The sequence below is a fragment of the Medicago sativa genome, chromosome 5, assembly GCF_051527215.1.
Source record: "Medicago sativa cultivar Bolivia chromosome 5, Bolivia_mono, whole genome shotgun sequence".
NCBI classification, from domain to species: domain Eukaryota; kingdom Viridiplantae; phylum Streptophyta; class Magnoliopsida; order Fabales; family Fabaceae; genus Medicago; species Medicago sativa.
Genome location: NC_140753.1, coordinates 54,434,723 through 54,449,475, shown reverse-complemented (window position 1 = coordinate 54,449,475; position 14,753 = coordinate 54,434,723). Strand labels below are relative to the sequence as shown.

Below are 14,753 nucleotides of genomic sequence, written 5' to 3'. Positions count from 1 at the left end.
TTCTATAAATTTATAAAGATTTTAATGTAGATATAGAAAATAAGTTATAAAATGTATTTAACATTGTTAGGAAAATGAGAAATATATGAAGTTAAAATTGTATATTATTTATCTTAAATTATGCCATCATACAATAATATAAACTTGAAATATTTTAATATAAACTTAAATTTTCTAATTATTTCGGTCAAAAGTTTTTTTTTTCCTTCTAATTACCATTTAATATTTAAAATTTTCTAATTATTTTGGTCAAAAGTTTTTTCCCCTTCTAATTATCACAACTCAAAGGATTATTCCTTTGTCTATAAATAAGTGCACATTTCTTTAACATATTATCACTCACTATAAGATATCCATCCACTTTGTTTTTCATTGCATACCAAGCTTTGTTATAATGGAAAATATATTGAAGATGTTTTTGAAGTTTATGTTATTACTGATCACTGTTGTAGGCACTGTAGCTGGCACTATAGTTGTTCCACCTTGCGTACCAGGTGGAATATGTGGCGTACCGGTGTGTCATCGTGCCCCATGTTCCCACCCTCCATCTGGTGATGTGAAACCCTAAAACTTCACAATCTTTTTATTACTTTTACACCAATCATTTTATATTAAAGATGGTATCATCTCAAATGTAATAAAAATTGCATAAATAAGATTGGTTCTTATTCTCTATTATTGTTTGCCTTTTATTGGAATTTTTCTGTGAATATATATATATGGGGCTGCTAACTTACATCCACCTAAAAACACTAAGGTGCAAGTTAGCAATCTACACCCACTTGATTATTTACACTCATTTTTATAAGTAGAGTAAATTACACTCCCCTCCCCTCAAAGATGCTTGAATTACACTCTCATCCCCTCTTGTGTTAAAATATACACTCCACTCCCCTCTTATTCAAAACATATTAGAAAAAATTTCACTTCCCTCCCCTAAGAGAAATTTGAATTACATTTCCCTCCCTCCTTATGTTAAAACCTACACTTTACTCCCTCAATATTTATTTTTTATTTCTAATAATCTGGAAAAATAATAATAACCAAACACTCTTCAAAAAAAAAATAGTATTGCGGGTCTATTTTAATATAATAAAAAACTGAATACATATTTTTCGCTATTTTTTATTCACAATTTCATTAACATGAAGTTTTAAACCCTATTATAAAATATGAAACAACCCAAAATAAAATTAAAATATGTAAAAAATTACTAAAGACAATAAAACATGGTTATTTAAAAGTTAATTTTATACTCTAAATTATCAAATCAATAGTAAAATATTTAAATTTAATTATCATTGACATTTAAATTATAAAGAAATGAATTAATTTTTTTTAAATGATGGTTCAAAATTAATATATATCATATAAATATTTATTTATGTTAAAATATATTAAAGTGTAGTGCATGTTTAATTATTAAGGGAGAAGGTTGTAATTCAAGCATCTTATAAGGGAGTGAAGTATAAATTTTATTTTTCAAGGGAGGGGAGTTTATATTTTAACATAAGAGGGGAGGGAAGTGTAATTCAAGCATCTTTGAGGGGATGGGAGTGTAATTTACTCTTATAAGTATTATTAAGGTGCAAGTTAGCAACTTTCACTAATTTACACCCACTTTCATCATTCCAAATATTGTTTCCTTAAAAGTTTGTCTTTATTACATGTTTTGTACCTTAAGCATGTCATTGTCTTTTTTGTTTCTTTTTTTAAGGATCTTTTTTAAGCTAGTTACAAAATTGCCCTTCTATTTAAAATTAATTAGAATATAAACAAAAGAGTGTTTTAGTAAATTATAAGTGTGTGCAGCTTACTAACTTGCACCTTAATATTTTTAGGTGGGTGTAAGTTAGCAGTCATATATATATATATATATATATATATATATATATATATATATATATATATATATGAGTCATGATCCGTTGACACCGTGTGTAAGTCTCAAGACTTACACTCTCACATACATCGAATGGCTCAAAGTATCACATCTACGAAATAAAAAAATGAAGCACATGGGATCGCAACCCAATTGATGCCAAATGATATTTTATCATTATATAATAAAATATATTAGTCTATATTTTATACCAATTGATGTCAAATTATATTTTATCATCAATACAAAATTTATAAAATATTATTTACATTGATTCAGTTATAACCAACTGACTTATTAATATAGAAAGGGAATAATAATTGTAACTTAAACGCGTAGGTGTAAGCTGGTAGGACCTGTGCGGAGCACGGGTCAATGGTCTAGTTTCAAAGAAACTTGATTAGTTGCAGTAGAACAAACCATATTGGAGGCTAGTTGCAACCATGATATTCGATCTCTTGAGGTTATTTATGAATTCACATGAAAAACTTCATCCAAAATTTTGAAATTAAAATCAATTAATTGAGACTCAATTTCCATCGTGATTTTCTTTGTGCCAATTACTAGTGATTGTCTAATGCCATATCAACCAAAAATTAATATGAATTATCTCTTAATCTATGCTGCCAAAAAATGGAGTTCACGTGGAAAACAAAAATTGTGCACCCTGCTTCAGATTTTTCCAATCGAATTCAACTAGGATGAAATCTAAACAACTTATTCGAAATTCAACACCGAAATCAAAATTCACCTTATATGAAAATTCTCATTTTGGGGATTTTTTTTGTCATGTTGACAGACGTTGGATACAAGGGAAATAGGATGCTTCGAATGATTTATTGCGTTTTAGGTTTTTAAAGATGGCGTGATTTTCATCAAATTGATAGGTTTGTTGATCTCGAGATTTGTTCTTGTTGTGTTGTGTGTGATAAAGCATGAAACAAAAAAGAAGGCTCACGTGCATCTCTTAAGTATTGTGTATGGTTAGATTAATTAGATTTAATGGTTGAGATTATAGTGAACATAACTCAGTAACATAGAATTTTAAAAGAGAAATGATATTTTGACAACCATTTTTTAACAACTTTTGGACAACTTTCTCTCTCATATTCACATGATGTTGTTATCCTCTCTCTTCCTTTTTCTCCCTCCATTGTTTTTGACCAATAAGAAGTGAGAAAAACAAGGTTGTCAACAAAGTTGTCATCAAATGGATGTCAAAATATCATTACTCATTTTAAAATTAATGATGCTTTCTAGCCTTGCCGGTGTGTTGATTAAAAAATTATCTATATGAAAAAATTAACTAACTCATGACTGATCCTAAAAAAATATCTGAGTTCTTTAGGTTTTAGGACTAAACCATATACATAATTTTAAGTTCATAATCTAATTACAAGATTAATTTCGTTCGTTAATTTGTTACGTCCTCAACTTCCATCGAGTGTGGGTGTATCTATTTAGAGTAATGATATTTTGACATCCATCTGATGACAACTTTGTTGACAACCTTGTTTTTCTCACTTCTTATTGGTCAAAAACAATGGAGAGAGAAAAAGGAAGAGAGAGAATAACAACATCATGTGAATATGAGAGAGAAAGTTGTCCAAAAGTTGTCAAAAAGTGGTTGTCAAAATATCATTTCTCATCTATTTATTAGTAATGTACGCTTAAAAGTGGTATATGGTGCCCCACCAACCAAACTACTTTACCGAGACCATTCCATAAGGCACCATTGTTTTATGAGATTACCTTTTCTACCCCACTGTTGTGGTGGGATTTAGTATGGGAAAGGATAGTTGTTCCCCACCATGGGAAAGTTGATTTTGACCATTGGATTAAATCTGACACACACTATTATCATACATTCTCATCAGTATATTTTTTTCCATACAATCTTTCTCCACAACCATTCTTCTCTCCCCCACTCGCGGTCAACTCTTTCTTAATCTTCTTCTCTCCGACGAACTTCACCTTCAACCAGATCCCTCAACTCCTTCCATCTCTCATCCGTTACAATCTCCTCCTATAACTCCATGATCTCTGATCCTCATATTTAGCTTCCTCATCCTTCCTCCGGCGTATCGACGGCGGTGGCAGTTTCGGATTGAAAATGTTGCAGATGTGCTTTCGATGAATATAGATTCTGTTAGGACAATGTCTTTCTCTATGTTCCATATGCCTCCTTGATTTCAAAACTTGAATAGCTTTATAATTATCCAAACATGGTATGTAATCAGCCGTCACAGGGTTCTTAAAAAGCTTCCAATCAATACTGAGAGCTTCTTCCTTTTAATATGTCATGCCTTTAATATGGAACAAGTTAGCTGTTTTTGCAAACTATGAAGTATGAACTGACAGTGGCCAAAGTGAAAGAGTTTAATAGACTTAAAATTTGGAAGAAAATCAACGTTTTTTTTTTCTTCTCAAAATTAAAAAAACTACCACATTCATCATCAATACTCTTCATTTTATTGTATTCTAAAAAAAGACCAACAAATTTGTCCTTTCATGAAATTCCAGATTTGAGTTTGTTATGTTCTTCGTGTGGTTGAGCTATCAATGTGTTGATTACCATGTCTCTATTTATTAAGTCTGTTTGAAGATTAGATCTGGACAAGTGATTATGATTTATGGCAGCTGAAGCTCCTAAGCAATGGGTGCCTATTAGAGTTTTTTTGAGCACGATGAGCCTTGGCTTGAGTTTGGTGGTGGTGGTGAAAAGGAGGGTGATGGTAGTGATGTTGAAGACAAAGTGAGAAGATATACAGTGTGGGCAGACTATAATATGATCAGTGTACCTCTTTAATCCAGTGGTAATAAATCAACTTTCCCATGGTGGGAAAAAACTCCACTGACCCATGCTAAATTCCACCCACTGTTGTCTGTTTTAAAGTTCATTCTTTTCATATACTACCTAGATGCCTAATTGCGTAAATTCTTTATTATAAAAGTTAGATTTGGTTGGCTACCATGTTTGCCCTAATTCATCATACTTTGCCCTAATCCCTAGCATTTTTCCCTCTTAAACATGTACTAATTGCTAATCTAATCTCACCCGTTCAAACTCTATTTTCACACTTGATCACACCCGTTGATTCAAACTCTAAAAATGTTCTCTCATATAACTTAGTTAATGCAATTGAAGACGTATTAAATGCTAATCAAGTCGGTCAACAACCCCCTACACTAATTGCTAATCTAATCTCACCCATTCAAACTCTATTTTCACACTTGATCACACCCTTTGATTCAAACTCTGAAAATGTTCTCTCATATAACTTAGTTAATGCAATTGAATACGTATTAAATGCTAATCAAGTCGGTCAACAACCCCATGCACTAATTGCTAATCTAATCTCACCCGTTCAAACTCTATTTTCACACTTGATCACACCCGTTGATTCAAACTCTGAAAATGTTCTCTCATATAACTTAGTTAATGCAATTGAAGACGTAATAAATGCTAATCAAATCGGTCAACAACCCCCTGCACTAATTGCTAATCTAATCTCACCCGCTGAAACTCTATTTTCACACTTGATCACACCCGTTGATTCAAACTCTCAGCCATAGATATCATATAGAAGCGAACATGTTTGCCCTAATTCACCCTAATTTACCCTAATCCCTAGCATTTTTCCCTCCTAAACATATATTTATTGCTAATATAATCTCGCCCGTTGATTCAAACTCTATTTTCACACTTGATCACACCCGTTGATTCAAACTCTATTTTCAAACTCCTCATTTTCTCTCATATAACTTAGTTAATGCCAATGAAAACGAATAACACACTTTTAATGCAATTGAAGACGTAGTTAATGCTAATCAAGTTAGTCAACAACCCCCTACGTCTTAGCCGTAGATCCCATAACAATCCCCTATGGGTCAAGCTAGCATTTAGCCCTAAACACTCCAAGTTTTCCCTCCCTTGCTATCATTTAATGCGATCATGAATGAGAATGAATACAAATAATGACAAACATGAATGATAATAAATACAAATAACTACAACAATAATTACAAGAATGTTGACTTCTATCACTCCCACCTAACCATTAAACACCCAAGCATTTATCATGACCTTTGATATACATTTATGCAATGAATATGAGATTAAAACTACCCAATCATCATCCTCTATGTACACATATAACTATGATTCAAACTCTCCATTCCACTCTATATATACAGGTGCGTTGGCACCCTTCTTTGTTTGCAGTTTACATACAACTATAACGAATTTTATCAAACCTCTAATGACTGAACATGATGTTGAAACCATGTTGGTGTTGCATTCCTTGAAATGTTAGTAATCTATTTATGTTCGATGCTTATTCTGCGTGTTCATTCAGACTTTAAAATAACATTTTTTTTCTTCATGTTTTTACAGCTCCATTGGATCCAATTACGATCAAAATTGTCCGTGTGAAGGTTGAGTCCGTCAAACAAAATTGAGATTGGTTGCGTGTAATTTGCATTTGTGCAATTTTGGTCCTGTTGGCATTTTGCATCTGTTCAAATTGCAACTTTATTCAATGTTGCTGGATTGTTTTTATTTTGGTTGCAAGTACTTTTAGTTATCATCTAATGTCTTTATGTTGATGGTTTTGTAATCCGAACTAAGTATTTTATCAATCCTCATGATTTCGTTTGTGTTATAATCGCTTTACAATTGTTGCTACAGATCCAGTTTTCATTGTTATAAGCTGCAAATTAATAGCAAATACCGTATTATAAGTTAGTTTGGTAAGGGATGATGTTAAAAAGAAAAGGCATTCCTTTAGATTTCACCAAATACACTAATGAATTTTGACTTAGTGTGATATAAAGCCAATCAATCTCACTTTTCATCTGTATCGTATAATTATAAGAGTTGGAACTTGATACTATACTTTTAAGGATTAGAACTTTATACAGTTACAGATGCATAATGTGGAAACAAGCATATATAAACAAATGGATATTCGATTGATCTATTAATCACCAACTAATATGAGAAGCATATAAGATACATAATTAGAACAAAGTTCTTCCGACACTTATCATTGGATAAAAAGCCATTTGCGTGATAATTTCTAACGTGTTCGGTACAACTATGCGAGTAGCAAATGTTGTCACACTAATGAAAGAGTGCAAAATGAGTATTATGACATTAATAAACGAGTGCAAAATGAGTATTTTGACAGTTTATTATGACATTAATTCTTATTGACCAAATTCTTATTGCCTAAGGTGACTCTTACGTTTACTTTTGAGATGCAGAATGAGTATTAATGTAATTAATAAATGTGATGGAATTGACAGCGTCACAATTAATAGGAGACAATCAGAATTATTAGCATTAAGATCAAAATGTTAGACTTCTAAGTGGTGCATCTGATATGGATATAGAAGAAAGAAGAGTGTTCTCCCTATCAAATGTCGTTTACCATGAAATATTTCGTAACGTATGATGATGAATGTAAAACGTTAACAATAACTAGACTATGACCTTATCGATTTGCTATCATTATTTTAAATTAAGGATAACTTAAACTTTTTCATGCTACTTTTATTGGTTACTATACATTCATTATGCTATAACTTATTCGTTTATAGTTCATTTGTCGCACGGGTCAAAAGTCTAGTAGTAATTATCATTGCCTTTGTTCTTATATTACCAAATGTACAATTACATATCTAATAATCTTAGATATATTTAACTTCACACTCCTATCAATAACAATAAATAACCGATACATCATAACTAGTATAAACTTTCTATATTTTAAGATGCTAAACTAGACCATTGAAATTAACAGTAGAGAGAATCGAACATACTCTTAAAAGAAGTACACTACAATGTCTCAAGTCAAGACCACTACAACTAAAAGAAATACACTACAAGTCTACAACTACAAGTCATTTATACATTTATTAATTATTATTAGAATAAGCAATAAATGATCATTATTTTATTTTATTTTATATACAAACAAACCAAAATACATCGAGTTAATAAATAATTTCGTTATATGTTTTGACAATAATTTGTAGATAAATCAATGTATAAATAATTTCCATTAATATTTAGAACTTTAAAAATTGTAATCAAAATTATACAAACAAATGTAATGAAATATATTGTCTTTTCGCAATAGCAGCAGTAATAATAAATAATAATTTCTATAGTTTTGTCAAATTTTTTTTTTCTATAGTATCATCTTAATGTTGATGGTAATTGCCTAGGCTTTCCGGTTAGAAGTGGTTATGGTGGAGTTTTACGTAATGATGCATGTTTCTACTGATCAAATTTTTTCGGCTATATTCATGGTTCGTCAGATATATTGTATGCTGAATTATATTATGTTTATCAGGGCATTCTTCTTGCCAAAGATTTGAATTTTATTGACCTAGTTTGTTACTCAGATTCTTTGCAATGTGTCAATCTCATTCAAGGTCCTTCAATGAAGTTCCATATCTATGCAGTTTTTGTAACATCCCACTCAGATTCTTTGCAATGTGTCAATCTCATTCAAGGTCCTTCAATGAAGTTCCATGTCTATGCAGTTTTTGTAACATCCCAGACTGCTTTCAGGATTGCCGACTGACCCCCACAAACCAACACGAGTCTTTTCAGCGTGTTTTGTCCTCACTCGCACGCTTACCGGGAAACTTCCCGGTAGGTCACCCATCCCAAAAATGCTCCAAGTCAAGCACGCTTAATTGTGGAGTTCTTATGGAATGAGCTATCGAAAAGAAGATGCATCTTGTTGATATAGGTAGTACCAAACAATTCTTATAAGCCTTCATTCAACCATGTAGTCCTATACCTACACGGCCTCAAGATCCCTCTCATTCCGATGTGATTCGGTTCCTCTAGAAGCTGTCGGGAGCCGTTCATTGTCGTGCCTTGTACACCGGCGATCACTCCCTTACTCTCGTCAGCCGTGGGTGTTACAATTTTGATTCAGGATATAAAAGAGTTAATAACGCAACAAATATCACTGTTTTTGTCACACTCTTCGCGAATAAAATCAATGTGCGGATCTTACGGCAAAGTTAAGAGTTTCTCCTCAAGATTGACGCGGCTAGAAATTTCTTATTAGAGAGTAGTTGTTGTTCCTTTCTTGTCCTTTTCTTTTGCTGTTTTTGTTTTTGATTAGCCTTGTAACACCAATAAAAAATTCTGCTTAAGACAAGGTCATTTCGGTAATTCAGAACCAGCACACCATCCTAACAACCCGTTACCACCACAGTCACAGAAAAATACGTCAACCACCATAACGAACTCCGTCGATGTCCTCCGCCATCATTTTCGGCGGAGCAACCGCCGCTAAACCACCAACATTACCCAAAAGCCACCGCACCATACTCTCCAACTTCCACTCACCAAAACTCAACCTCACGCGTTCACCATTTCCGAATAAAATCCAATTTTCCAATGGCGCCTCTGCCTCTCTCCGCTCCCTTCTCCGCCTCCGTGTTTCTTCCAACGACGCTCAGTTCAACTCACTTCCCGAAAACAACCACCAACACAAACAACAACAACTTCAACCGAGTTTCACTGAGTTCATCACTTCTGAACGAGTCAAAGTGGTGGCGATGCTCGCTTTGGCTCTTTCTCTCTGCAACGCTGATCGTGTAGTTATGTCTGTTGCCATTGTTCCTTTATCTGTCGCTAATGGTTGGACTCGCGCTTTCTCTGGAATTGTTCAGGTGTGTTTTTCAAACACGCACACCAACTGTTTGCAGAATTGCCTGTGTTATTGTTATTGGCTTTAAATATGATTTTAGATCTTGCAAATTGCAATTATAGCATTTTGTAGTTTTAGGCTTTTAGCGTGGTTTGTTTGTATTGACATAATGCTTGGGAGAGTTTGTGAAAATAGCTTATGATAATTTTCTTAAGTTATGTTTGGCTTATGTAAGCTTATTCATTAGTTTTTATCATGATAAGCGCTTGTGCTATAAGCCGCAAATAAGACGTTTATCCAAACAGACCCTTAGTCCTTGACGTCAGCTTATTGAGCCATGTGGTTTGATTTTATTGGGCTATGTATGACGTCACGGATTAAAAGCAACATTTTTTAATTTGCAATTACGGAATCTAAACAAAAAATGCTTAAACACCTTTTTGGTCCCTTATCTTTATTTTGGTGTTTATATTGGTCCCTTATTTAGAAAAAAGTGCAAATAGGTCCTTTAATTTGTTTCATTGGTACCGCATTAGTCATTTCCATCCATCAAAAACTAACGACGTTAACTTCAGTATACTTGGCATATAAGTCAACATCTCCTTCCCAATTTACCAATTCCCCTATAAATCAAAATTAGGGTTCATTGAAACCCATTTTTTTTCCAAATTAGAGTTCATTGGAACCCATTTTTTCCCCAAATTAAAGATTGCAACAAATTTTCTTCCCCATTTGAGCTAACATGTAAAATTCACGAGGTTCCTCGTCAGCTTTCTTTTTGAAATCGTTGAACAATGGTGCAAAGGGTGCATCCAACACAAATTCGCATGGATCTCGTACTTCAAAACCACAAATTCGCATGGAAAGGACCAACGTGGTACCAATTAAACAAATTAAAGGACCAAAAAGGCGTTTAAGCCAACAAAAAACTTACAAGGACTAAATCCAAAAAACACTGTAATTGCAGGGACTGAAATCATATTTAAACCTTGATGAATAGACTGTGTTATTGTTATTGTTGCATGATGGTTTTGTGGTTTTTGATTTGGATGCAGTCTTCTTTTCTGTGGGGGTATTTGCTTTCACCTATAGGTGGAGGAATGTTGGTGGATAACTATGGTGGCAAAGTGGTAATGGCTTGGGGTGTGGCATTGTGGTCACTTGCTACTTTTCTTACTCCCTTTGCTGCAGAGACTTCCCTTTTGGCTTTACTTGCTGTCCGTGCTTTGCTTGGTCTGGCTGAAGGTGTTGCTCTTCCTTGCATGAATAACATGGTGGCCAGGTAGTCAAATTATGGCTGTGTTCTAGCAAAGTTTGACCAATGACATGAGTAGGGTTTAGAGATCAAGTCTAGCCACTAGCTAGTGTGTAGTTTGTCTTTCCATGCATTATTATAGGTGCTGCTTTTAAACTGTGAAATATGCGAGTCTCACTAATGTCGGGTTAGGGTTATGGAATATGTTGGCTTGATTTCATTTGATATTATTGATTAGGGATATTAAGGTACAAGTATGTAGTAGCTAGTGATTCTCCATATAATGTAGTAGCTAGTGATTCTCCATATATGCACCAGAAATGTCTGCGTGTGATTTATTCCCTTGACTTAGTTCCAGTTGGTTGCGTGTTCGGCATATCATATTTCCAACAGTCCATAATCACTCTAGCTCTAAGCCATTAGGCGAAAGAGCTCAAAGCCTCAAATTAAGGCTAGGGTTTAGACGGATATATCTTGGACAGTATGGTATTGTTTGTACAGATTTGAAGTTTCAAATGGTAACTAGAAGTTTCAATATGGTTTTTGTTTTGGACATATGGCTTATATGTTTTTTTTATTTTATATATATATATATATATATATATATATATATATATATATATATATATCATACGACATGCCCTTTGGTTACCGTTATTGTATTAAGTTGCTGGAGCAAGAACGGATTGATAGTTGAAATTGATATGACTAATATTTGGTTGTTCTGTATAGATGGTTTCCTCAAACTGAACGGGCAAGGGCTGTTGGAATTTCGATGGCTGGATTTCAGCTTGGATGTGCGATAGGGCTCACACTTTCTCCCATTCTCATGTCGCAAGGCGGTATATTTGGCCCGTTTGTGATTTTTGGTTTGTCTGGGTTTCTTTGGGTGTTGGTCTGGTTGTCAGCGACATCAAGCACTCCCGACCGAAGTCCTCAGATATCAAAATATGAGCTGGAGTATATATTGAATAAAAGACAAACATCTTTTCCGGTGGAGGCAAAGAAAGTTAATGTTGTCCCTCCTTTCAGACGCTTACTTTCAAAGATGCCAACATGGTCTCTAATCGCTGCAAACGCCATGCATAGCTGGGTAATGCTTCACATTCATAACATCTGTTTAATTAATTGTCGCTGATGTTGTAATTGGAGCTGACAATAGTAATAATTGATAACAAATTGCCATTTGTTATGCCCCAACTGGATTCACTTATCTTATTGCATGAGGTAATTCTCACCTTCTATTCCCATTTCTCGAATAGAAAAATATAATGCAAGTTTCTTAAATGCGACGCAGGGATCTGTATCATGCAGTGTTGCCATTATTATTCATGCAAATTCATGTTTGTTTCCATTTTTAACTTCATTTTTCATTATTTCACAGGGGTTTTTTGTTGTTCTTTCTTGGATGCCCATATACTTCAACTCAGTAAGGCTTATTATTTATAACTTTGTGATTGTCAAGTTTCAAGCTCTAAAAATATTTAGAATCAACACATAAACCGTGTATAAATGAAATCCCATATAGGTATATCATGTGGATCTCAGGCAAGCAGCTTGGTTTAGTGCCGTTCCATGGGTTGTGATGGCTATCATGAACTACCTTGCTGGCTTTTGGTCAGATATGATGATACAAAGTGGTACAAGTGTTACATTGACTCGTAAGATTATGCAGGTATGTTACACACATTGGAACAAAAAATGAGAGGCTGTAATTCAAATTTATCCCTTGATTTGAGGAATTGTGAAATTGTTTGTTACAAATTATGTCAGATTTTGTGAAAAATAAAATCTTTACTGTTGTAATGTTATGAGTTGTGACGAAATGTACGAAGAGTATCTTTGGGAGAATTTGAGATAGAGGCCAACCTTGAGTGGCTATGTATCTTTGTCGTTATCTCAATGGTCAATTTTAACTTCTTCCAAGTTCCGACGTCATTCTTCTTTCTTAATCTGTAAAACTTTTAAGATTGTCTTTGCTTAAATTTCATCTATTAAGTGTAAGAGCATCGAGAAATAATCTGTTAAAGCATCAGTTTTCTCTGCTATTGGTTGCTTAAAGCAATGGGAATTAGGTACTTCCGAAACACGAGAGCACTTGGTTGTATATGTAATATGTTAAAAATTTTAAGTCTTTGGTTTTGGACAAAGTACAGTGATGTCTTTAATAATGTAACTGAATCCACTTATTAGAGTAAAGCTTTTGGTTGTTATTGTTCTAGTTTTCGTGACTCATTTTACAGTCTCGCTTTGATTCTTCTCACTGTGTATTAGTTGTAGTGGATAATGCTAATTCTGCTCATTCAATGCAGTCCATTGGTTTTGTTGGTCCTGGGGTTAGCCTCATTGGTTTAGCTACTGCAAGAAACCCCTCAGTTGCTTCTGCTTGGCTAACATTAGCCTTTGGCTTGAAATCCTTTGGTCACTCTGGATTTCTCGTGAACTTTCAGGTTTCTGATTTCAGTCATGTAAAATTTATCTATATATAAAATTTTCTTTAGAAGTCTTGTCGCTCTAATTTATATTAATTTTTCATCGCAGGAGATCGCACCACAGTATTCTGGTGTTATACACGGTACGATTTCCACTTTATCTTGTAAACCTCCTGATACTGTATCTAATGTGGCGTTAAATACACATTTAATAACTTTTGCAGAACATTTTTCATCGGTAAACACTTAAAATTGTTTTGAACCTGTATTATGTTATCTCTGTGTGGCAAGTGGTAAAAGATAAATCTGGTAGCTATGTGTTTGGTCTAGATTTGGTAGTTCCATTTGCTAGTGTGAGAACTAAAATTGAGAGCTTCTACATTGGACTTCTGAACCTATTTGAATTTAATTGGCCAAGCTGTGCTATGGTGGTATAAACACCTGGCGAAAACGTTCATGGAATTTTATGAAACTGGGGCTAATACAACACTTTGGATTTGACTATTAAATTAAATGGAATTTTTTACTTCTTGGTAGTGGGATGTATAACTATGGGTATAATAGGGTGAAATACCTGTCTTTGTACCTAGATTAAGATTTCTTATGATGAGTCCTTTCTTGATTTCTTGTTGTAGGAATGGCAAATACTGCTGGAACACTTGCTGCTATAATTGGAACAGTTGGAGCTGGTTTTTTTGTTGAGCTAGTTGGTTCATTCCGAGGATTTTTGTTGCTTACATCAGTCCTATATTTTCTTGCTGCCCTTTTCTACTGCCTATACTCTACAGGAGAAAGAGTAAATTTTGATGATCCTGGTGAGTATAAATGTGCACACACATACATGTTTTACATAATGCTCTTGTTATGTTTAAAAAATGCTTTACACCGGTTTCTATTTCACGTTGTAATATTTGTTTGCTCCTGTTCATTTATATATTGCTAATGAAATGTATCTCTAATTCTATGTACAGTTGGTTGACTGGTACCGGAAGCTAAATGGATTACAATTGTACAGCTCGATTACTTGTATATGAGAGGAGGTTAAAGTGACAAATGACAGAGATAGTTTACATTTTCTAACTGTCATGTTCTGTTGTATAAGAGACACCAGCCATCTATATTGAGTGTAAAATTGATGTATTTTTTTTTTTTGTCATGATGTACATTGAAGGTCTCTTCTACTTCCGTTTGGACTTTTTGGTATTCTAACCCGTAGAGAACGTATTAAAAGAATAGTTCTTATTGTTACGACTTACAAAAGAAATTTCACAAGAACCGCAAGAATCTTATGTGACAACATGTAACACTTGCAAATAGTAACTACTTTCTCTTCCATGTATGGTGAGCCAGAATTTGATTGGAAGATTGGGCAAAAACCTCATTTTTATGCATGTCTTGTGTTAATCATTCGTAACAAATAGCGTTACTTATATTGAATATAGAAAGAACAAGGACAAAATATGGGGTGGTTTAAGGTGCACCACATTTAAGTGGTGCGACGG

General features: G+C 33.8%; 1 protein-coding gene across 1 annotated transcript; it reads left to right on the top strand.

The window, feature by feature from the left end:
- The first annotated feature begins 9,092 nt into the window (after window positions 1-9,092).
- On the top strand, window positions 9,093-14,486 carry PHT4;3 (phosphate transporter 4;3). The gene is made up of 9 exons (XM_085715833.1): window positions 9,093-9,586; window positions 10,620-10,846; window positions 11,552-11,912; window positions 12,204-12,248; window positions 12,348-12,494; window positions 13,132-13,269; window positions 13,361-13,394; window positions 13,887-14,066; window positions 14,223-14,486. The coding sequence occupies exons 1-9, from the start codon at window positions 9,167-9,169 to the stop codon at window positions 14,228-14,230; spliced, it is 1,560 nt and encodes a 519-aa protein (XP_085571959.1). The 5' UTR covers window positions 9,093-9,166; the 3' UTR covers window positions 14,231-14,486.
- Window positions 14,487-14,753: the final 267 nt, after the last annotated feature.